Source organism: Saccopteryx bilineata, chromosome 3 (assembly GCF_036850765.1).
Source record: "Saccopteryx bilineata isolate mSacBil1 chromosome 3, mSacBil1_pri_phased_curated, whole genome shotgun sequence".
Lineage (NCBI taxonomy): Eukaryota > Metazoa > Chordata > Mammalia > Chiroptera > Emballonuridae > Saccopteryx > Saccopteryx bilineata.
In genome coordinates, this window is record NC_089492.1 from 148190271 (window position 1) to 148214826 (window position 24556).

The window sequence follows — 24556 nt, forward strand, 5'->3', positions numbered from 1 at the left end:
GGCTCTGAGGAGCAGGGAGGAGGAACGGGGTCATGGATGCCGGGATGTGGGAAACCCAGGGCTCAGCATTTCACAAACAGGAGCTCAGTTATTCCTCAGCAGCCTACAGAGGAAAAAGCTCCAAGTCCCCTTTACTAGTGAGGTCACACAGGTATATGTGGTTGAAGGGGATGAAAAACTAGATGTCTCCAACTCCAAAGGCCCAGTCAACAAGGGGGAAGATGGGCTCCCGGGCCTCAAGACAGGCACATTGACACGGGAAATGGCAAACACACACAAACAGTAAGAGGCTGGGCACATTTGTATCTACACTGTGGTACAGACAGTGATGAGGGGATGGAGAGCAGTGTGGGCAGGGGTACGATGTGCTCCTGGCATCAGATCCCTCAGAGAGATAGACACCTTCCAGCCAACAGGATCAACCAGGCCCTGAGGACAGCAAATGAGTAGTCGTTAGACTCCTAGGAGCCGGTCCCACCTTTAAAAGGGTATGTCTGAGGCCCAGTGAGAGGCACCTGTCCAGACAGCTTTGGCCAGTAGAAGAGGGGTTCTCAAGGGATCCCCGTGGTGTGGACAGTGTCATGTCATCACAGAACATAAGGACCGTCAAGGAGACGGGAGGTTCAGAAGGGGGTCCCTACAATCTGCAGACCTCTGAAGGCAAGGGGTTTTGCCCCGGAGTGTCCAGCAAGCATTTTGCAGAAGGGAGCCCGTCTCCCGTCTCTTACAGCTCTGCAATGTTTTGCCGGGCATTGACCAGCCACCCTCTGTCTAGAGCTGTGGAGACCATAGTGGAGACAGCTGATCCTACAGACTCACCGCTGCCTTTCTGGAACAGTGAGCTCCCCAGGACCCACCAGTCTCAAAGCTGGATGAGGTTTATCTGGTATTGGCAACAGCATGGTTGTACTGAGTGACTGTTCAGACAAATGGCTTTGGTGTGCCCACCAACCAGGGTGTTAGTTCCCAGTCCTCGTCCCCCCAATGACTTGTGTATTCTGATTCCTTCCCCTTGTGGTGGTAGTTTGTCCACTTTAGAGGGAATCACAAGACTCTAGCTCCTGGTTATGAAGGAGCTTCTCATCCAGCCACCTACCTTGACAACCTGGCGGCAAATACCACCATTGCTGACATGACACCCTGCACACAGCGGGTGGCCTGTTGAATTCACCTAACCCCTGGCCCTCGGATTCCAGCTGGCTCCTAACCTGAGCCCAGCATCTCTCCTGCTCCACCCCCACCCCCATAGCCTCATTCCTTCTCCTGGTTCCCACCTAGACGTCACAGCCAGACACCAAGGACAAGTAGGAGGTCGCTCCATTCCAAACCACCCCATTGTGACAGTACTCAGGGCCATCCCAGTGCTGAGGAATGACATAGAGCCAGGGCCAGTGATCTGGTGCTCAGCCAATCACAGACTTTTAAATGTCAACCAGGGTTTGTAGCGTGTGAAAGCTAGATTAGTATTACACAAAGTAGAAAAACATGGCCTTGGACGGTTTGCTCAGTGGATAGAGCATCGGCCCAGTGTAAGGACATCCTGAGTTCAATCCCCAGTCAGGACACACAGGAGAAGCGACCATCTGCTTCTCCCCCACCCCTCCTTCTCTCCCTTCTTTCTCTCTTCTCCTCCCACAGCCAGTGGCTTGATAGATTTAAGCATTGACCCTAGGCACTGAGGATAGCTCAGTTGATTCCAGCATAGGCCTCAGACAGGGATTGCCAGGAGGATCCTGGTCGGGATGCATGCAGGAGTCTGTCTTTCTATCTCCCCTCCTCTCACTTAAAAAAGAAAAAAAAATAAGATGGGGGTGGGGAGGCAGAGAAAAGAAGACAGAAGATCAGTGAATTTTCATTTAAAAAGTAAAGAACTATATGGTTCTATGTCAGTTCAGAACAAGTCTTCTTATGGTCCTGTCTTAGTTTCACACAGAAATCTGCACACCCTTTTCAGCTCATCTCTCCTCCAAGACCAATTCTACTAACCCCCTAGAATGTTCTGGATTCCAACATAAAGTCTACAAACAGCCCATTCTATCACCAGCCTGGGTGCTTCCCCTGTGACTGGGTTTCTGGTTAAATGAAACAAGAAGTGCTTTTCCAACTGGGCTGCAGCAGCCGCTGATCCTGGCCACAGGCTCGGCCCCAGCACTCGCCACATGACCTTTCACTTAGTCCAGACCCCTGGGCAGGGGGTCATTTATTTTGTCTGCATGGAATGTTAAATTACCTATCCTAAAATTTAACTGAAACCAAATTTTGACACTGGGTTTCAAGTTATTCATGGAAAGTTTCACAGAAAATATTAAGAAAATGTGGGGTGTGGGGACCTGTCCTGGAGGAGACACCAGGGAGACTGTCCTCCCTGGTGACCACTGTATGGAGCAGGGGACAGTTCCTGAGTTACTGCTGTGAGCCAGGCGAGGATATGGGTCTAACTTTCAGTTCTTCCTCGAGGCCTGGAACCGTCTTCATGTTTTATACAGATGAGGAAATTCAAGGCCAGAGAGATAGTTGACTTGCTTCAGGTCACACAGGGAGAAAGCAGCAAGGTCAGGTCAAGGTCAAAGCCTCCCAGGCCAGCCCCTCTTGATCCTGCAGATATGGGGAAGCTGCCACAGGATCTGCTTCACTGTGATGTCAAAAGTCGCCCTCTTGTCACCTCACAGTCTGAGTTTACCCTGGAATAACCAGGCTCCTCCAGGGGAAGCTGAGAACGCAGCACACAGGCCCAGGGTCTGTGCAAACACAGTTCCCGTGATGACAGCAGATTAAGCTGTTTCCCTCTCAGATGCATCACGCAGCCAGCTCCCTGACCTCTGTGCTATGCTGGTCTGACAGCGACAATATGTCCCAGGGGACTAATGAGCACTAAGTACTCAGGTCACTCCAAGGCCACTTAGGAGAACAGAATGGAAGACAAAGCTGATGAGCCTTGTGGCTGACGTAGGAGAAAAAAAAGTTTAAAAAAAGAGAGAAAATAATTTTTTTCCTCAAGCTGCTTGAACTACAGAATAGTATTCACCTGAGAAACACCACCAGCCCACTCTCTACAGTGAAGAAGTGAAACATTAAAATAAATCTCTTTCCTGTCAATGTTACACGAGGTCCCGAAAGAGCACACCACTAGGTTGTGAACTGGAGTGGAGAAACTGAGCCTCAAGTGCCCAATGCTCGCTGCCCATGGCGGGGGCCCAGTGATGACCCTGACTCCATGGACAGGCCTTCTCAGTAACTCTGAAGCTGATTCACCATACCATTACACCCACTGGGCCATTTGTTTCTGAAATGGACCCAATAGGGAGGCCAAGTATGGATTAGAGGTGCCCAGGATAAACTTCCTTTTTAAAAAACTTTTTACTTATTCATTTTAGAGAAGTGGGGAAAGAGAGAGAGAGAGAGAAGAGGGGGAGGACCAGGAAGCATCAACTCCCACATGTGCCTTGACCAGGCAACCCCGGGATTTTGAACTGGTGACCTCAGGGCTCCAGGTCAACACTCTATCCACTGTGCCACCACAGGTCAGGCTGTAAATTCCTTTTTGGCCTGTAATTTATTAAGGTGCCCAGTGGATAGCTGCTACGTAGCAGCCCTGGGGGGGATGCATTCAAAGAAATCCCCTCTCTCTGCCTTTCCTGCTGGTTAATCCTTCCCTTCCTTCTTAAGAGGGACCTTCAGGGGTGATGTCTAGCTAGAGACCACATATCCCATTTTGCGGATAGGAAGACTGAGAACTAGATTAAAAAGAGTAGCCCCCCTTTTTTTTAACTGAGCCGGAGAGTTGGAGACACTGAAGAGGCAAATAAGCTGAGACACCCAAGGCCCTGCCCACTGCCACCACTGTCGTACTGACCTTTGTGCCCTCTCACCAAGGGCTCTGGCCCAGTCCTCAGTAGACTTACCAGTGATAAGCTGGACTCTGAGAAAGGGACAGTGAAAACGGGAGCTGAGTCCTATCAGCCTGTCTGAGCGGCAAGAGTGTCAGCAACAGTTCGCACCTGCAGAGTCCTGAATCCCATACCTAAGGCAGCCTCGAAGGTAACAATCACACTCATGTTTGCTGATGAGGGCTCACTGGTGCCAGAGCACACTCAGCTCTTTCTTTAGATATGAGTGGTATGGGCAAAGCTGGAGTGGCTTGGGGCTGGCTGTGCTGAGCCTTCATCATACTTGGCATCTTATGCGGTGTTTGTGATTATAGGAGGATACTCAAGAGCCAGCACGGAAACCGGACCCAAATACCCCCCTGCCCAGGGAAACATGCTTCAGGAAGCAGACTCCTGGAGAGGGGGCTGCAGTCACTGTAAAGTCCAGACTCAGTGACATGAGTTGTGCATGTAAAATAGAAACTGCCTGTGAAGGTTGTTCTGGTGCAGGGCCCATGTAAGAGACATTATTTTGCTGTGTCCATACCTGGCTGGGGCTTTCAGAAACCCAAACAAGCTAGTTGGCCTGAGAAAATAATTATAAAAACTCAAAGATCTACTTAAAAGTGGCTCTCTAACTCTGGACCTGAGGAAATAATTATAAAAACTCAAAGATCTACTTAAAAGTGGCTCTCTCCCTCCCAGGAGCATGCCTGCACCTTTCCTTCCCCTTTACTCCCCTCACAGGGGTGTGTCTCCTAAACTCTAAGGCTCCTCAGGAGACTTGCAACCAGGGAGCAGTGAACAGCGGCAGCTCGTCCTGGGCCAACCCCTCGACCTGTCACCAAGGCCCCCTTTTCTCTGACTCTCCAGTGAGCCAAAGCAGCTCCATCTAGGCTGTCTTGTTGCTCCTTTTATTCTAGGCCCTTCCTTTGTTTCACTGCCTCCAACTTTATTTAACTTACTCTCAAAAAAAAGTCTACTTAAAAGTGGCATGGCTACAGACACATCAGGAAGGTTGGATGCCTCTGCCTAACCGGACCCAGGAACTCCACCCAGGGTTTCTGACCACGCCCTGGATGAGCTGAGATTGGCCTGGGAGTGTTCAGGAATGAAAACCCTTGGATTGGGGCTCTCTGTACCCCTTCCCTCAAAGAGAACCCAGCCTCTCTGCTGGAAACAGTCACGGTGCATCCCCGGGCAGAATATCTTTAGCTTTCTCTCCAAAAAACCTGGGCTAAGGCGCTTCACTGTGAACCCAGAAAGAATCACTTCCCCAAGAACGCTGAGAGTTGGCTGCATTCTCCTCTCTTTAGAAGGTGTTTTACATTCTTGAGTTCTATCCCTGAAGGAAGTGGGGGCTGGGTGACTCCACCTTTCCTCAAGTCTCAAAACAAAATCAAAGTGCAGTCGTGAATGGGGGCACTTTCCCCTGCCCCCTCCTGTTAAAATCATCTTTTTCTTTGTAAAGAAAATTGTTTCTTTTATCCTTTGGCTCCTTGTGTACTCAGAAGCACAGAGCTCAAAGCTTTCTTTGCTCAACTGGGAGCACTGCACCTTTTGGATTGATAAGTGCAGCAGCTTTAAAATGCTTAGAAATGAAGACAGACCAACTGTGGTGAGAGAGAGTAAACACATCCCTGCACAGTCCAGCCGGGCAGGCTCCTCCTGAGATTACACACTGCAGTTGCTGCCTGAGCAGGGAGAAAGCTGGTGCAGGTTGGTGTGTGTGGGGGTGGGGTGGGGGGGACAACCACTGGAGCAGCTCCTCTGCCTCAGATAGTTCTACCCCAGAGTGGATGAGCCACCTAGGAGTTCACTGGACAGGTTTAATGTCTTTAAGCATAGCAGACTCTGCCAACAACCTGGTTTCACACTTGGAAATGTCCCAAGATAAGCAAGGCAGCTTCATTCTTCTCCTCTGAATGGGGGCTCCTGTCCCTATCTCTACACTCACTAAAATTCACCAGTGAGAGAACTGGGACTTTTTGTAAAAATAGAATGTGATCACTACATAATTTGAAATAAATATTTGAGAAACTTTCCTTATGAAAAATAGATACTTTAAACACAATTGCAACCATACACACATACATTGTTTTTATGAGAACCAATTAATAAATGCTAATTCATTCAGGCATATCTCCACTGAATTACTGTTTCGTTTAATTGCAGGGGAATTTTCCATTACTAAGCTCTCCCTTGCTGATTTTTTTTGCATTATTTATATATTTTTCAGTTTCACTAATAGTGAGGTTGGTATGTGATATTATCTGCTATTTGTACATCTTAAATTTCTTTTTCATCTAAAATGTTTCCTCATTCTTGTAGCTCCATGTGATCCGGAAGAAACATCATTAAAAGCAAGCAAGACTTTACAAATAAATGATTGAAAAAGGCACTGGCTGAAATTAGCCTGACAGGAGGGCACCTGGTTAGATTGTGCCGCTCTCAGACATGCACGCATGGAAAAATCCTCCTGTGTCAGTGAGTCATAAGTCTATCCACGAAAAGATTGTGGGTACACACTAGGAATAAGGACCACGGGAGCTTTAATAATAAAATAAACACGCAAATCTCTTTATAAGCTCCCAGAGCTCAATGCATAGTTTCTGCTCCCTTTTCACGGACACAGATCAGCACTTTGACATCTAGACAGGAAAGATCCAAACCAGCTGACTCCCAAAGATCTTGCCTCTTTTATGCTTAAAAAAGAGGAGGGTCCTGTGGGGGTTAGAGTTAGGAGTTGCGTAAGGACAAGGGCAATGGTAGAAACTGTGTTCAAATGGATGTGTTTTAAAGTAGAATTTCAATTTTCTTGTATTGAATGGCCATGGTTCCATGCACCTGGCTACCTTCGTTTCTGAAATAAGTTCTTATCTTTTTATTTTCCAGCCACCTTCTCCCTTTGCCGACCTCCACTGCCTCCTTTCAGCTCCTCCCTCCCTCCCTCCCTCCCTCCCTCCCTCCCTCCCTCCCTCCCTCCTTTCCTTCCTTCCTTCCTTCCTTCCTTCCTTCCTTCCTTCCTTCCTTCCTTCCTTCCTTCCTTCCATTCTTTCTTAATTCCTTTCCTTCTTTCTTTTTCACAGTAACATTCTGGAGGGCATGAATGATTAAACTGTTTACTCCGAGGTTTAGGTATGAAAAGGCATGTCACCGTAAGTTTCACCTTTATACTCAATTCCATCAATAATTACAGAACAAGGATGGCTATTAGTAAATCTTTCTTATAACTAGCACTTATAAAAATAATCCCATTTATTCAAAGCATACTGAGTGCTATGGATTTTACTTTTCACAAAAATTAATTACAAAGCAGAATAACCTCCAAAATGAAGTCAGCATATAAAGAGATGTGAACACTGCATACCCACAGAAAACAAACCCATATAACTTGTATCCATTAAAATGAGAGATATGAAGCCTTAAATACAAAGTTCTGACATACTATTATAACAGTAGATGCTCTCCTTTGATCAAAAATATCTCTAGCAGTTAAAATTCCATGAGATTGATTTTTGTGCTGTTCCTTCCCTTCCTTTGTCCTCTTCAGCAAAATTTGGCAGAATCCTTTTGGGTATAGACAGATAAAATTAATTAACTTTCCTTCCACTCCAAAAAAAAGTCCCAAATAAATGCTTCCAATAGACATCAAAAAGTGTCAATTAGAAATAATTACTTCTTATCAATCAGTGAAGCAATTAAAGTGACAAAGCTTGAAAAGATACTTATCTTAAAACTAATTCACAAGGTAGCTAAATTATCTCCTAATTAACTTGCATTGAGGAGGGTGGGAGGATGGACCCTCTTGAAACAAAGATGAATTGAGGAACCCCAATACCTCTTTATGCTCTTCCAGACCAAGACTTTATTTTTAACCCAGACTAGAAACCTGGAAAGAAAACACACTCCCCAAATGTATTTGGCAGTTTACCTCCTTTCTAAAGCCCAGAGAAGGGCACAGGGCTTCCCAGCTCAGATCTGGGGAGTTGGAGATATGATACTTCGAAATCTGAAGTCTCATTTTATCACTTGAATAACTGATTTTCAGGAGCTGGGGGACAGGGTTGCAGCAAGTTGTTCCACATAACTTTTGATGACAACCCTGCTTGCTTTGCCAAACTCTCTTCTTCGCTGACACAGTATTGTTTAATATCTGTGTGGCGTTTATCATTTTCCATGCATCTTTGAATATTTAAAAAATGTCTTTGCCTAAGAGGCTCTTTGATCCCCGATGTTACAAAATGTACAGTGGGTTTTACGGAACGTTCAGTCCATTGCTACCCAGGGCACACTACAATAATTCTCTATTAGCTCTCCACATCCTTACAGAAAAAAAAAAAAAAAAAAAAAAAAAAAAGCTGTACAAAACATATACACAGATATTAATACTTCTCTACAAAGCGACATCAGCCGAGAGGTAGCCGAGGGTGGGCCCGGGGCAGAGCGCAGAGGCGCGCTGGACACTCGGGAACACGAGTTTCGGGTCCCTGGAACCCGTGCGTCCGCCCTGCTCCTGTGAGGTCCTGTCCCTGAGGAAACTTAAATGGGGGGTCTCCAGATGAAGCCCCTCAGCAACCAAAGTGTTGGCGGAAGGAAGCTACCAACACCTAAGCGAAAATGGGCTTTAAAAACCAGGAAGGATCCGTTTACGGATAGAGCTCTACACACAGGGCAACGACGCAAAAACTGCCCCGGAAGACGGTCCTCGCTCGGGTCAGCCCGCAGAGGGTTAGAGAAGAGCAGGGCAGCCTGGCACCATCTGAGCTGCATTTTAGGCAGTTCTCTCGTGTTTTATTAGCAGTGAATTAAACTAAAAGAGAAATTCTCATTTTCCCTCCTGCTCAGCTTTATTTCTTTGTTTGGGTCTTTTTGTTGCGGGGGGAGGGTAGTCCCTCTGAAAAATGCCTCGGCCCGCCGCCGGCCGGGCGCACGGCTCCCTCCCCAAACCGAGGGCGATCGTGTCTGAGCTCACGAGAATCTGCGCATCATCTGGGCATGTTGTTGATTTAAAATAAAGATAAATTGTGTCCTTTCTTCTTTCCTTCTTTTATTCCCATTTATTCTAATGAGTGCGTCTAGAATTAAAATAAGTAGCAAAAAATAAAATCAAGCCAGCCCAAGGGACTGCGACTTCCTCTGATTTCTCAAAATGTCTGGTCCAGGGCAGTAAATTCGGAGTCCGAGAGCACCCACTCCTACCACCGCCAGAAAGGTCAAGAGCAAGTCGCAGGGCGCGGGTTGCAGCTACCCCGGGAGCGGAGTGGAAGCTGCTGGATCAGCCCGGCGTGAGATCCCGCGCCCGGCGCGCGCTCGGCCTCGGAGACGGCCCTGCTCCTGAGGCGGGCGACGCCCCGTGCTGTACCTGATTTGGCTAAAGACTAAGGGGCAAAAATATGGTCCTGGCCTCAGGGAGTGGTCCGAGAGTGCGCGCGGCGCCCGGGTGCGGCTGGGCAAGGCGTGCTTGGCAGCCCTGCTAGGTCCCCGGGGCTGCGAGAGGAGACGCGGGTCTCCTCCCGGCTCCCGCGGAGGGATAGCAGTGGGGGGGGTGCTGCTGAGTGGATCTCCGCCACGCTGCAAACCGTAGTAAGAAACCTTCCGGCGCCCCACATCAGGGGGCCTGGGCCCCGGGGTCCGAGGCTGCGCGCGACGCTGGACCACCGCGCTCTCGCTAAATAGAGATTTCAGCCGCGGGCCTCGCAGATCCGACCCTCCTTATTATAACAAATGTCCCGTTTGCCAAGCGGACTTCATATTCGCCTAGAATTCATCTGAAATATTGATTTCATTTCACTTCGCCGGACCAAATCGATAGCGCTGCGCCCTGGCCCCATAAATCGCCTTCCCCGTTGCCGAGCCGGCACCATCCATCACCGCGGCCGGGCCGCGCCTCTGCCCGCTGTCCACACTTGCTGCGCGCGGGGCGGCAGTGCCCAACGCGCCCACCAGCTTGGTCCTAAGGCTCCTTCCCACACAAACCCCTCGCCCCTACCCCTCCCCTGCCTGGGCCAGGAGATGGAGAGCAGGTGCCCCGGCCAGGGATCCCGAGGGCTTCTGAAGGCTCTGAGCCCGAACGCCGGTGGGGAAGAGGTTAGGCACCGGGAAAGCTCAGTCCCCGCAAGCCGGACACCCCACGCGCGGCTCCCCGCCTGCCCCGTGCTCGGCCAGGAGGAGTCCGAACCCCCAAGCTCACTCACGAATCTCGGGATCCCGACCATGGGCTCCTTTCCCGCTGGCATAAGAGGTGTGCGGGGCTCTCAGTCCCACCAGGGGATCTAGGGGAGCTGCGTGCATCCAGACAAGGGTTTAGTGGTCGGGGCAGGGGAGCTACAAGTCCAGTAGGGCGCAGCCCACTCTCACGGGCCATGCCAGGTGGTCGTGGGTTCGAGGGACACCTCTCTGACCCCAAGGAGAGCTCTTCACTACTCCATGTGGTCGGCAGAAACCAAGGCCTGCGGAAGTAGCTCGGCCAGGCCAAGCGAATCTCAGGGCCCCGAGAGCAGCTAGGCGGTAGCAGAAGCGAGCCAGGCCCGAGGCGCCCAGCTGCGTCCCCGCGCAGGGGGTCTAGCGAGCCCGGCATTCACACCCGCAGCCCCCCGACCCGAGCGCACGCACGGACGCACGGCGACGCGGGGCTCGGGTCCGGCCACGCTCGTCCTTACCGGATCTGATGGAGTTGTGAGGCATCGCCGATGATCGCTTGCGGCCCGCGCGGGGCTCAGGGAGTCCTCACGCAGGTCCCTGACGCGCCCGCGGCGCTGCTGTCCTGCAGACCCAGGAGAAGGGGCATAAGCGCGTGTCTACTGCCTTAGACCTCTTCCCAGGCCCTGTTCCGCGGGCCTTCGCCGCGTGGCAGGAGTCGAAGGGTTTTTGGCGAAGTGTGGCCAACAGCCTGGCCTAGCACACATACATGTGGGTCGGGAGGGTCCGGGATTGGGGGTCTGAAAAAAGTCCCAACTCCAGCCCAGGTGCCTTCTTCCTCTGCCGCCCCAGCCTCACCCAGTTTAACTTGGGAGGGAAAAGGCTCCTGGGACCCTCTTCTTTATGGAATCACCCCTCTCCCTGAGCCAGCTTTCAGCCAGCCCTGAGCAGCTTACCTGGTGGGCGGCCTCAGGCCCTCGGTGCCTGGATCCTCTGCGAGGGTGCGCAGGGCCCGTGTCTCTCCTCTGTCCCAAGTTTGTTCCCATCTACCAGGCATCGCCACCGGTTTTATCCCGCCAGGGCCCTGAGACAAGGGTCTGGAGAGGCTCGCAGCCCGCGGATTGGCTGGCTGGGTGCAGGGGGGTGCGAGAAGGGGAGGATTTTGCAAGGGGGACATGGCTGAGTGGACTCAGGAGTTAGAAACATTCTCTGGAGCTTCTGTTTCCAGCAGAGAGAGGAGAGGGAGGCAGCTGAGCCCTAACTCAGCAGGCCTAGAAATATTTAAGAAGTGGATGATGGAGACCTCAGGGCCTAAAGAGGAGGGCCTCTGGGTCTTCCTGGAGTCACCCACCACCAGAAGTGAGAGGCTTGGCTGCTCTGCAACACTGTCCTCCTCACTCCTGGTCTGCTCACCTGCAAAGGGCCTTTTCTTCCATAGGAGAGAACTTCCGTGTTTATACCTGCTTCTGAAAGTAGAAGCTGCTTACCTTCTCAGCACTGGTGTGGACCTCTTCCAGGGCAGAACCTTGAATAGCACCTGAGGCCATTCCCTTCTTACCAACAGATGGGGTCCACACCCTCACACTATTAGGTTAACGACAGTGGTCACATAACCTATTTCGCTGGACCTCGCTCTCTCCCAACACACACACAGTGCCAGCCCTCTTTCTTGCTTTCTGAGGATTTTGAACTTAGGAGAAGAGTTCAGAGGACTGGAGTGAGAGCCTAGATTTTACTTCGACATGGAAGGGTGTTAGAAAGGGACAGGACTGAGCTGACCTCTGGCTTTGTCTGCAGAGGTCAGCAGCCTTGGGGAGGTGAGGGCTTGGGTGTGGATAAGAAGGATCTCCTGTATAAGATTGAGGAGCACTGAGTGGCGGCAAAAACTGGGAGGTAGAGAGTACAGGCAACATTGTGTGTGTGCACGGAGGGGGGCAAGGTCTGGGTGCTTCCCCAGTCTCAGGTAAGGCTCCTGGACTCGGGGTGACAGCCGAGAGGACAGGGGTGCTCCCTGTTCCGGAGGGGCTGTGTGGCCTGGAAGGGCTGCTCTGTAACACAGAGGACAGAGGTGCTGGCATGAGAGGGAAGTGAAGGGACAGAATGGACAGAGATTATTCAGGTGTGTGTGCGTGTGTGTGAATTCACACAATTGTTTTTAATTTTAAAAAAAGTTTTACCTTTTAAATTAATCCACCTTCTCCTCTCACCCAGACTTCTTTGTTTCTCAGTTTAACAGAAATTAATCATTTTGTATAAAGAAAAAGAAGACGCATGACCCCAAATGGACCCCATACATCTGTGAATGTCTCTAAACAAAAATAGTAGATGCTTTATTATTTTTAAAGTTTCTTTAAAATTGTTATTTACAGTTTCTCTGTGGTTTCCACATGTCCAGACACTCCACTTCTCTGGTCAGACTCTGGAGAGAGGCTGGAAGGATGTTGAGATGGAAGTGGACCTCATTGTAGCTGCCACCACCGTGTGGCAGCTGGCCCTGCTGCTTCTGCCGGGGAGCTATGAAGTATGGACACCCAAGAGGCTCCCCTCCCACCTGGGAGGCTGTGCTCCAGGGTGAACCCAACAAGCCCTCATCCCAACAGTTCTGCAAACCTCACAGGGGCCACCTAACAGAGGGGCTAAGAGGTACCAGGGACCGTGGAACTCAAGCATCTATCCTTGCCTATGCTGTTCTGCTTAACATACCAAGCTCCTCCACTCCCATTTATTGGTAAAAGTTCTCAAAGGACAAAAAACAGTAAATCATCAAAACATTCCTGTCCCATTTGTGAGCTCATCTTTAAAAAGTCATTTCAATATGAAAACTTAGTGTATAAAACCTACCTCCACACACCTTAAAAGCATCCCTTCCCAAACTACAAGTGACAGGAGGCAGCTCTGCAGACACTCTCTTGGGGCGCGTGGCCCACAGGCAGGAGGAACCAGTGAGTCAGTCAGCAGCTCCAGCTCCGCGCAAACCCAGCTTTTTGGTATCAGTGGGAAAGCAGGCCTGCCATTTCCTGATTCTTTTCTACCAAGACCAAGAAAATGATTATTAACGGCACTGCAACTCCCTGGGGCCAGCCTCCTTCCCTGCAAAACGAAGAGGTTGAGATATATATATTTTAAAACATTACAGGTTTTTCACAGACTTTTAAAAATCCATGATTCTCTTAGTTAATGAAAATCTCACCTTGGCGGCGTGGCTCAGTGGATAAAACGTCAACCTGGCACACTAGAGGTCACAGGTTCGACCCCAGGTCAGGGCACATACAAGAAGCAATCAGTGAGAGAACAACTAAATGGAACAACTAAGTGAAACAAATTGATACTTCTCTCTCTTGCTCCCTTCCTCTCCTTTCCTCTTTCTATCTCTCCTCCTCCCTCTCTCATATCAATGAAAAAATTTTAAAAATAAAAAATAAATTTAAAAAAGAATGAAAATCTCAAGCCTTCCTTTGATGTTACTTAAAATTTCGAGATAAATGTTGCATTGGTGACTAAGGGACTCTCAGGCCAATGGGAAATTTAGAACCAACACCTTTTCCTCCAGCCCATCTCAGATATGATTCCCGTAAGCCTTTCATGTCCGAGATCGTCAACCAGCAACCTGTGGGTTAAGCCTTGTTACAACTTTTTTAAACCAGTGTTTTTCCAAGAAAATTCATTTAGTTGCTAATATATAAATAAATAGAGAAGAGAAAGTAATTATGGCTTGCCTTTAACATTTTGACAGATCTGGCCACAGATCTGAGTGTTTCTTTGTAGTTACAAATATTCTTTCAGGTTTAACATTCAAAGAGTTTAATATCCATCTCAGGCAACTACCTAAGTCTAGTGAGTATTCTGTTGTTGTTTTTTTAAATTTAAGTTGATCTGCTGAGCCTTCAAAAGATGGCCTTTTCCCCCCAGGACTCAGCTGAAATGCACTGAGCTGGTAGTGAGGCTTGTCATGGGCGAGACCCAGGGTGTTTGTTCTCTGGATGTAGGTTTTGGGCACTAAAACCAAGTCCCCAGCAAAGCAGGATGAGTTGGTCTTCTAGCTGACGGAGCTGGGAAGCAGGTGGTTTGGGGTCTTTTGCAAGCAGCTCCAAGTTTATAGTGACTACTGGGAAGTGTTAATGGTGTAGCTGGACTCCTACCTCCTGGCTCAAGCCACTTGGCCCCTTGAACTCCAGCGTGGCTCATGGGGCTGTACCCCTTGCCCCACATACCCTGGGAGAGGCCAGCCTTGGGAGAAGGTTTCTGCCCCCCAAAACTTTCTTTGGTTACCTGCTCTGCTCCCCACCACATGGAAACACCTCCGGGACTAAACACCCTCTGAGAAGGAAACGGCCACTCCTAATTTGACTGAAGAAGTGTGTGGTTCTGCCCTGGCTCTGTGGAACTGGCCCTTTCCTTTGCTGGAGCCTCAGTGTCCTCTTCTTTGGGATGTAGGTGCTAGTGGGGAGTGGGGAGGGGAGGCCCTCTCCTAGCTTTGTTGTGAGGTGAATAGAATTATGGATGTGAAAGCCCTTTGAAAGTTGCAGCTCTGCACAAAGTTAATTATTATTAGACAACAAAGGCAGGGCAGTACTTCCAAGAGGGCAGAGTTAAAACTGCTCTAAAATTTTGCTGTAGATGCCGATTCCTTTAATCCTTTCCCCAAAGCACTGTGAGTTTTTCAAATGGCCACCTGAGCCCTTGGGTGATGGACAGGTGATTTCCTGTTGGCTGGAAAGGGCCAGTAAGTGCCCAAGGGTATGGGGTGGCTGTGGGGGCTGCTGGGGGGGGGGCTGGGTGTCCCTGAGGGGATCAGAAAGAGGGAGCATAGCAACAGGCAGGGGGGCCTCACAGGGCAGAGCCTCCAGCCTGATGACTTCACAGTTTGCAGAACACAGAAATGCTCAGGGTGCCCTCCACCCTTGCACCTGCCCAGGAGTGCCACAGCCACACAGGATTCCTACCCTGTCCCCACACCTCAGGAAATGGCCACAACCTGCCCTGAGGCCTGGGGGGGGGGGCTGTGCCAGAGGATCAATCATTAATTATCTCATGCTCCTCCTCTCCTCCCTTCAGGCTTTCAAAACCCAGAAATAGAAATACAGGTCCTGGCAGGTGAAAGGAAAGGGCCACCAGTTGCGGAAAGCACTTTGGAAAAAGCCACTGGTGGCACTTGTCCAGCTGGTTTCAGGTTAAAGAGGTGTCCTGGGCACATCTCTCTGGAGCCCCTTGCCCACCTGCTGCCCCTTGGTGGCCGCGACCTGAGCTGCTGGGGGAGACCACCGTTCCAGGCTTAGTGGGAGGGAGCCTGCGGGAAGGTGAGGAGAGGGAAGGGGCAGTGTAGACAGTGGGTAACACAGGGCAGTTTTTTTTCTAGTAATAGTAGTTTGTTGTTGTTGTTTTTTTAAGTGATAAATGATGAGCTAGATCCTTTTGCAGCTTATTTTGCAAATGAGAAAACAGAGCCCCAGAAAAATAAGCACCAGGGATCTTAGCTGGGGGAGGATGGGGGGGGGGAGGGGGTGGATGACTCAAAGTCCTATTGAGCACTAGTGACCCAGGCCTCCTGCTAAATGTTGGGAATTCTGCTCTCCTTAGCTAATTACTCCCTCCCGGTACCCACGCCGGGGGCTCAGGAATCCCCCCAGGCCAACACTGGGCACCTGAGTGGGCTGCCTTCCTGACAGTTGTTCATGGGAAGGTGCCAAGGAAAAAACCCAGGCGGCACAGGGCTCTTCCTCGGACTCAGGCCTGGCTTTGTTCTCCATGGCCTTGGGATGCCAGAGGTTCCTGCTCTTGGCACAAACCACAGAATAGAGCCTGCCCTCCCCTGATCCTCAGCAGTGTCCAGGGACCTGAGGAAAGGCCCAGGACCCTGGTGGCTTCCCCAGAAAGAAGGCTCCAGATCTGACACTGTGACCTGGGTCTAGGCTTTCTTCCGAGTCAGACATCTTGTGTTCTGCTGCAGACCAGCGGCTCTACCTGCCTGCATCGGGAGGAGGAGCCCCGAGGAGTTAGGGCTTCATGCCCAGTTTCTGTCTCCGGGCCCCAGAGAGAGGGCCATGCTCGGTGCTATATGGCTGGCCGATATGAGGATGGACACACCTCACCTTGAGGGAACTCTGAGCAGCTATCTCTACATTATTTACTAAGTATTGCTAAATGCCACGTGCTGTCGAGTGCCTTGTGTATATATAACCTCATTTGTTTTCCACAACACCCAGGGAAGCTGAGTGTTGAGGCAACTGGGACATATAGAGGTTGCCGTGGGTCCCTGCAGTGCTGGTAGAGCCAGGATCTGAATTCAGGCTCATCCGGACCCTGAGCCAGCATCCCCTCTCCCCACCATGGGATGTTTCCAGAGCGCAGATGTAGTAATAGCTGTAAGAAAGCTATTGGAACCAATTAGAAAACAAACTAAAAAAATAACTTTCTTTGTTAGGTTCAGGAGAAGCCAGTGGATTGTTAGAGGAAGCCTGACCCTTGACAAGTAGATGTGGGTGCCCTAGGCTGTCAGAGAGGACAGGTGAATGAAAGGATGAAAGAAAATCACAGCCACTGCCCCAAACTGAGTCCCCATGTCCTTGGCAGAGCTTAGACACCCAGCCTTCTGAGGCAGAGTGCGTGACTCATACACATGTATGTTTTTTGTTGTTGTTGTTATTTTTCAGCTTTATTAAAGTAAAATTGGAAAATAAAATAAGGTATTAAAAATTGTAAGATATTGAAAGTGTACAACATGGTGACTTGATGTGTGTCCACAGTGTGAAAGCACTTCCACTAGTTAAGTGACACCTCATCACCTCACAGACTTGTCATTTTTTTAATGGTGACATTTAAGTTTTAATTTCCTAGCAAGTTTCGACTGTATAACACGATGTTATCAGTGGCGGGCACCACGTTTTACATCAGACCCTCAAACCTTAAGCTCGTCCCTTTTCCTAAGTTTTGTTTGAGAAGGCTGCGCTTCCAGGCACGTCTCTCTCGTGCAGCAGCAGTTCCTCTTTTTGTGCTGAGCTGCTGCCCTTGAGCCTCGCGGTGCATTGTGCCCTCATGGCTTCTGATCTCTTAGTCCACAGACTCTGTCACCTTGCAGACTTTGAGCCCATCTGCCCCGTGACTTCTGCACCCTGGCAGAGTCACCTCCTTCAGGATCACTGGAGGGGAGGGCCGCGTTGGAGAGGGTCCCGGCACGCCTGTCCTTCCATAGCGCGGAAAGTGTGGGCATCACAACCGGTAGTCACTGTTGACCAAGGAGCTGGGCATCTGGCATCAAAGGTGGAATCCTGGCTCAAGCATGTCCTGCTGTGTGACTTGTGTGACACCTGCCTTCTCTGAAACTGAGCAATGGAGATAGTGGTGGTCTTTGTGTTATACTGGGATGGCTGAGCAGACCAATGCTCAGAGCACATGGGCGCTCATAAATGCTAATGATTGAAAGTAAAATTAGCCCCACGGGATAAAGAGGACAGAGTGTTGCTCGAAGACCTAGGGGTGGTATTACTGTTACCATACTCAGGGCACCAGGAAATAGTGACGGTTTCCAAAAGTGACAGTGGGGTCAGGGGACAGAGTTGGAGGAGAACAGAACTTGTGGGTTCCCTGGACATCCAGAGAACAGATCCCAGGCCTCACCCCAGCTCTGGGTGGGCACTCCCCTGGCCCCAGCTCTGGGTGGGCACGCACCCAGCTGTCCTCAGAGTTCCCAAAACTATATTTGTGGACCAAATTCTGCTCTCTGCCTGGAGGGGCTACCAAGTTCTTCAGCCGGAGATCTCTCCTCCCAGATCTTGCTCTGTAGCTCCAGGGGGTGGGGTCAGAATGCTACATCCTTCTTGGGAGTGGGGGTATGAGGAATTAGCTCCCTGATAGGTGATGTTTGACCTAACTGCCACTTTCTGATTCTTTGAGAAGCCAGAAAACTGGTCTTTGGGAAAACTGGTCTTTGGGACCAGTTTTCTCTCTGTTTTTATTCATTTATGTTTAGCTTATAATACATCATAAACAATTCACAGTGGTGATAAATGTCTCCTTTCTTCAGCCCTTAGCCTAAGGTAACCCTGTTATTATTTGGTATTTGTCCCTTGTAGACCTTTCCTATTCATATCCTATGTCTGTTCCCCTGTTCCATGGAAACGAGGACTGTGTTTTCAGGGCATGCGTTCCGCACGCACAGTAGCATCCCGCACAAGAGTCTTGCTCTGCAAGTTGCTTTAGGTCCTTTACAATGTCCTGAACATCTTTGTACATCAGGACATACAGCTTGTTCCTTTCAACTTCTCCATCAGAACCCAAACTGTGGATGTAATATCTCAAAAGTAACTGTTCCCATTTCTATGGATATTTATTGCTCATCTTTTTAATATAAAATTGTTCTGCAATGAACTCTGTGCACATGTGTGAATATCTTCCTGGAGAAGTTGGAAATGAGAAATGGAATTGTGGGAGTACAAGGTGGGCACCTCTAGAATAGGACAAGGGGCTTTCTTTCAGCCTCGCCCACCTTCTCTTTTCATTGCTTTTGCAGGTAAGCAGGGTGGGCAGCTTAGAAGAGGAGCCGGTGAGGTTCTGCAATCCTCCGGGCAGTGACCACGGAACACAGAAACTCAGGGCAGGTGTCTTGCTGGGGGCATACCCTTTACCCCAAGATCATCCTTGACTGCCCAGGGCTAACCAGAGAATAAAGAAAAGGTGACCTTGGCCCCCAAGACCCCCAAGCCACCTTCACAGGTCAAATTGGATGACTGAGTTTAGCACTATAGTCTCTCCTTCAGGATTCAAAAGAGAGCCAGATCCCCATGCTTGGGACCTAGTCTCTCTGTTCCAGAACCTGAGAATCCTGTGAACTCAAAGTTAGAGAGACCTGGCTTTGTGACACAGCTCTGCTCTGAGCTGTGTGACTCGAGGAAAGTCATTCATTCGCCCACTCTGATTCTCAGGTTCCTCAGTTGTTGTTGTTTTTTAAAGGCATATATTATTCACACCCTATCATCAGGGTAGTGTGAAAGTGATTTGCAAACTGTTGAGAAATGAAGAAATGTTTGGGACTAGAATTTGGAGCCATTATGCAGAGGTGGATTAAGGTCAGTTGAGGCCCCAGGCACAGAAGAAAATATTGGGCCATTTACAATAGAAAAAGTGTAAAGTTGGGGTTTTGTGGGGTCCTTCAGAAGTCAGGCCCAGGGCGCTCGCCTGGTGTGCAATCTGACTCTGCATTATGACGGGAGTATAATGCCAGGGCCTTCTCACCAGCAGAGCCCTTCTCTCTTCTCTCCTTCCTCTTCACTCCCTCTTCTCTTCCCTCCCTTCCTTTCCACGTATGTCATTGTACAAATGTTTATTGGACATCTTCTAAGTGCTGGGCACTCTGCTAGGACCTGGGAACGCTGTGGTGACCAGAACCAGAGCCACGTCATCATGGAACAAACAGACCAGTTCTTGCAGGGGTTGTGCTCCATGCTGTGACAGGGTTGAAGTGGACAGTGGAGGCGTCCCCCACAGTGGAGGCGTCCCCCACATCACAGAGCAGGGCACCTCACTGTCCTCACTATTCATAAGGGACCTCAAAGCAGAGGTCTGAAGGAAGAAGTGGAACCAACCAGGCAAACAGAAGAATGGGAAGAAGTGAAGACAGAATATTCTGGTATGGGAAGCAAAAAACACCACGTGTGAAGGTCCAGTGGCCAGGGAACACCAGGCACATTTAGGGAACTGAATTCATGATAGTGCAATGACAGAGTGTGCGTGTGTGTGCACGCATGCACGCACATGTGCACAGATGCATGTGTGCACAGGTATGGTGGGGACAGAGAGGTGGGACTGAGAGAGTATGCAGGGTTAGATCCCAAGTGTCCTCGTAGGCAAGTTAAGGAATTTGGACTTCACCCTAAACAACCTAAAAAGCGAAGAGGAGTGTGTAAAGGGATTTCATCAGGGGAAGGGAACCACCAGACATGTGGTTTAGAAAATTTTCCTGGCTGCAGTGTGGAGACGGCCCGCAGCCGGGAAGCTGTGTTCCCGTAACTCCCTGCAGGCTGAGGAGGCACGGGGGCAGGAGAAGTGATGATGACAATGGTGCAGGAAATGTTGTCATAGTCAGCCCTGGACCTCCGAAGTCATCCTGGGTCTGCTAGGTAAAGGATAAGTGCCGTGAAGTGCTGGCTCTGCCCGATCTCCCTGTGTCCTCGCAGGCGGTAGCCACTGCAGGCTGATTGATCTCACTCTTCTTCCAGTGGCCCAGAAGTTCTGTCTGCTCGCGGTCAGCTCAGGCAAAAGAAGAAGGCGGTGTTGTCCGGGACACAGGCTGCACAGATGAGCTGGCAGGATGGGGAGGTGGATGGGTGTCAAGATGCCCAAGGTTTAGATTTCATATACCACCCCGGCCTGAACACTGACAGCAGCCCCCAATGCTAAGCGACAGAGAGAGGCTGACCAGGATGAGGGAGGGGTGGAAAGTTACACAAGACATATTAAAAAGTCTTGGTTGAGAGCCAGGGGGTTAGAGTTCCAGGCTCAGGACCAGAAGGAGGTCACTCACCTTTCCTGGGCCTTGGTGTTCCTGACTCTATAAAGATGGAGGTGGGAGGTGGACAGTGTCCTGGCTCTCAGGTCACAGTGCAGAGGAGTAGTTCCCAGAGCTGTGCCCTGAACAAAGAGCATGATCTCCACATATTTTCTCATTTTCCATCCACAGTGCTAAAGGACAGATTCCTTCTTATCTCCTTAGGTTGGCTCTTGTGAACTCCTGTGTGTGAAAGCACTTTATAACCCCATAGGTTGCAATAATACTATAGACTGATACACACTATGCGAATTCCTATGTATTGCTATTGTGTCTCTCATATAATAATATATAATACTGTATATAATACAATATATTATTCTATATATTAGGGCAGGCATGAAATGCTAGTGTATTCCATTTCATATCGTCTCCCTAGCACTCAAAGAATGTGACAGGTTCTTCCCCTGCCTCCCAAGTCCTGCTCTAGCACACACACCACTCACTCCCCTTGTCTGTCTCCTCTCCCCTCTTTATTCTGCTACAACCACACCAGCCTCTGCAGTCTTCACATCCACCAGGTTTGCTCCCATTCCAGACCTTTAGCTGCTGCTTCTTTCCCATTGACTTAGTGCTCGCCCCTCACCTCCAAGTGTTAGTTCAACTCACTTTTTCAGTGATCCTCCAGCCCCACTGTTATACACTTTCCCCTGTAACTCCACTTACTTCTCTCCACCATCTGACTTGTTATATATGCCACTTACCGTATTTTTCGCTCCATAAGATGCACTTTTCCCCCCTCCAAAAGTGAAGGGGGAAAATGCCTGTGTGTCTTATGGAGCAAAAAAATACGGTATTTTATTTTAACACACCATTTGGTTCAGAATATTTTTTTCTTATTTTCCTCCTTAAAACCCTAGGTGTGTCTATGGTCAGGTGCATCTTATGAAGCGAAAAATATGGCACTTATCACCTGCTTCCTCTCAGGTAAGTAAGGGGCCTGAGGGCAGTTTTGCTCACTTCTGGGTCCTCTGTGCCTAGAGCAGTGCCTGTTACACAGGCGGTGCTTGGTAAACCTTTGTGTTGGCAAGACTGATGTCTGATGGAAGGAATGTGAATGGCGGGGACAACCCGATGACCTCACTGTGATGGCATGCATCCAGGCACTGGGCACACAGCAGATAACAGGACAAACGCTGGGCCAAAGTCTCAGCCGTGCTCTCCCCTCATTGGTTTTTGGCAACTGGTGGTTGAAGCAGAAACTCAGTAGCCTTAGCATTAACCAGGGGATGGTGTCTGCCTGTGTCTTCTTTGCTTTGGGCAGCTGAGGACCCTCTGAATAAAATCAGGGGCAGGGAGGTATGCTCAGACTCTGATCAAGATATAAAATAAGCTTCTGAAATCCTAGAACAGTGGGAGGTAGCCTGACCACCCTCCTCCTCTTTGGCACTCAGTCTGCCACGGAAGGCTCCAGAACTCTGGGCAAAGGTCACAGCACCTGCTGCCCAGGAGACATGTGACCATTTGAGCACTGCTGAGTTGGAACAAGCAGCACAATCAGGTCATTGTGCTAAACACGCAGGTTCCCTTGCCAAGCCACACCCCATTCCATCACTGCCAGACCTTTTTGGAACCCTGATTTACAGGGGCCCCAAACTGGGGACAGTGTTGTCCCAGTGGCCCTGGAGGAGGGTGTGTTGTCCTAGACCCAAGGAGAAGTAAGCAGGAGAAGGAGACAATGAGCCCGTCTTGGCTTTAGGCCTGAGGAACAGCAGACACCATAAGACCACTACTATGTGACTCTTGGACATAAAGGATTGTCCTCCAAAATTTGCTTTGGGTGGTGAACACTGTGGATCACTGATTTTGATTTTTTCTAGAAATCCAAAGATTTTCCTACTGTCATGACCGGTTCCAGGAATTCACACTAAGTCCATTCTGGGAAGGAGATATTCCTTAACAGAACTGATCCTCCCACAGGCTACTATGCAAACATTTGGCCACTGAACTCCAGGTAACCCTTCCAATCTCAGAAAGCCTGGGAACGAGGCAAACTGAGCTGTCAGGGAGAATGTCCCAACTTTTTTACCTTAAGCTAAGTGACCCTGGACCACCTTACTTCTCTGAGCCTTTGTGTCTTCAGCTATAAAATGGGTATGACAATGTCTGTCATAGGGCCCCATACAACCTGCATGCATCTGTCACTGTCCTTTTTTTAGTGAGGAGTTAAACAGCACTTGGCACTATGCAGACCCTCAGGCAAAACTCACTGATGGGTTTCACTCTATAGGCCATTCAGTGACTGTAAGCGACCTCTCCGCTTGAGTTACTTATTTTTGTCATTATAGGTGACTCTAATGGAGATGGCACAATGAGGTGGCATTCAGCTTGCTGGCCATAGAATCAAGGCATTTGCAGTCAAACAGGACCACCTGGGCGCTGGGCACTCATCAGAGGTTCTGCCTTGCCAGATTCTCAGTATACCTCTTCACAAGAGAAAGGGAGATAGTAAATAGCATTTACCTTTTCACCTCACCTCCAGGAAAGAAGCTGGTCCAAAATCCAGGACCTGGACACCTAGATGCTCTTGCCTATAAGCCTGGCCCATGGGGCTCAACAGGTGATTTCTGTGCTCCATGTTTTGTCTTCCCAGAATCATCCTTTAGGGACCCCCCCATACACACACACACACACACACACACACACACACACCACCTCCACCACCACCACCACCACGTGAAAGGAAGTCTGGGTGAGGGAGGGCGTTACAATTATTGAGCACCACTTACATGTGCTGTCCAAGGGCTGTGTGTACACTGTTTCCACCATGCACCATCCTAGCTGCCCTTATCCCTAAAAGAAAAAAAAAAGGCCCCAAGACCTTGGACTTCAGAGTTGGGTGGTCTTGAAGGCTCTGCTGTCATTACTGTGGGTCCTGCCCAAGTAACTGTGCTTTACAGACACATCTTCACTGGTCCTGCAAGGCAAAGGCAGGTTCTCCGTACATGTCTGCATTCATGAGGAAGGCCAGTGTTCTCCAATAGCTTGGAAGCCTCAGTTGCCTCACCTGTGAGATGGGATGTTAAAGGCTATATAAATTTTAGGAATGAGGATGATAAAATGAAGTATTTTGGGCTCTAAAAGCTCCTCTAGATGTTACCTTGGGCCTCACTGCCACTTGGGACTTGGAGCCTGACCAGAGGCAGATTTAACGGCGGACGCACCTGGCATGCGCCCTGGGCCTGGACTTCTGAAGTACCCCGTAAAACCCCAACTTTACACTCTTTTCTAATGACAACAAGTTTGGTTTCATATGTGCAATTTTAACATTAATGGTACATAATATTTTCATTTATTTAAAAATATGGTTCACATGTATTTTTATTTTCCCTGTTTCTCTTTCTCTCTCTTTTTTAAGGGGCCTAATATTTTCTTCTGTGCCCGGGGCCTCAACCGGCTATAATCCACCTCTGAGCCTGATTTTATTTCTCACTTTGCCAGGTCACTTGGGGCCAAAAGCTTCCACCAGACAATGTCAAAACCGGTGTGAGAGAGGGTCTCTGGGGCGCTGGACCAGTCTGCCATGTCAGAACTATTCCAAAGCACAGAAGTGCTCTCTCTTCTCCCACCCTGCCTTCCTGCCAACACAAAGGTGGGCTGTCTTTCCTCTGCGCAGGAGAGGCAACTAAGCAGGGCCCTGAGGAAAGGGTGACCTTGTGGCCCAGCTCCTCACCTCACCCCTCTTGGCAGTACAGTGTGACCTGCTCCAGTTCCCTCCTCACACCAGCTGGTCCACAGGCTCCTTCCTTTAATTAAAAACATTTAGCCTTAGTTTGAATGGGATCCTTTTCTTTATGCAGCCTTAGTTCAGAAAGAGCCCGGAGGTTCACTGAGCGTGGCTGCCTCACATCCCAGGACAGCCCTGCTGAGCAGTGCTACGGTCCCTGTGTGCCCCAAGCACCTGCGGGGTGGGCAGAGCTGCCTGTTGCGTCTCCAGCTCCTCAGCCCCCACCTGGTTCAGACCCCAGATCTCCTCCAAGAAGCGCTTTACAGACACATCTTCATTGGT

At 49.6% G+C, this 24556-nt stretch overlaps 1 protein-coding gene across 6 annotated transcripts in view; it reads right to left on the bottom strand.

Annotated features, from left to right (window-relative positions):
- The window catches only part of PAX8 (paired box 8), a 57142-nt gene extending 46021 nt beyond the window's left edge, over nucleotides 1–11121 (bottom strand). For 2 of the 6 annotated variants that reach the window (XM_066267694.1, XM_066267691.1), the window contains exons 1-2: nucleotides 10964–11121; nucleotides 10529–10632 (exon numbers count right to left, since the gene is read on the bottom strand). In XM_066267694.1, the coding sequence (XP_066123791.1) occupies nucleotides 10529–10553 (25 nt within the window). In that variant the 5' untranslated portion in view covers nucleotides 10554–10632; nucleotides 10964–11121. The remainder of the gene's footprint in view (nucleotides 1–10528; nucleotides 10633–10963) is intronic. The other 4 variants (XM_066267696.1, XM_066267693.1, XM_066267695.1 and 1 more) reach the window with 4 other exon arrangements.
- Between the last annotated feature and the right edge of the window lie 13435 nt (nucleotides 11122–24556).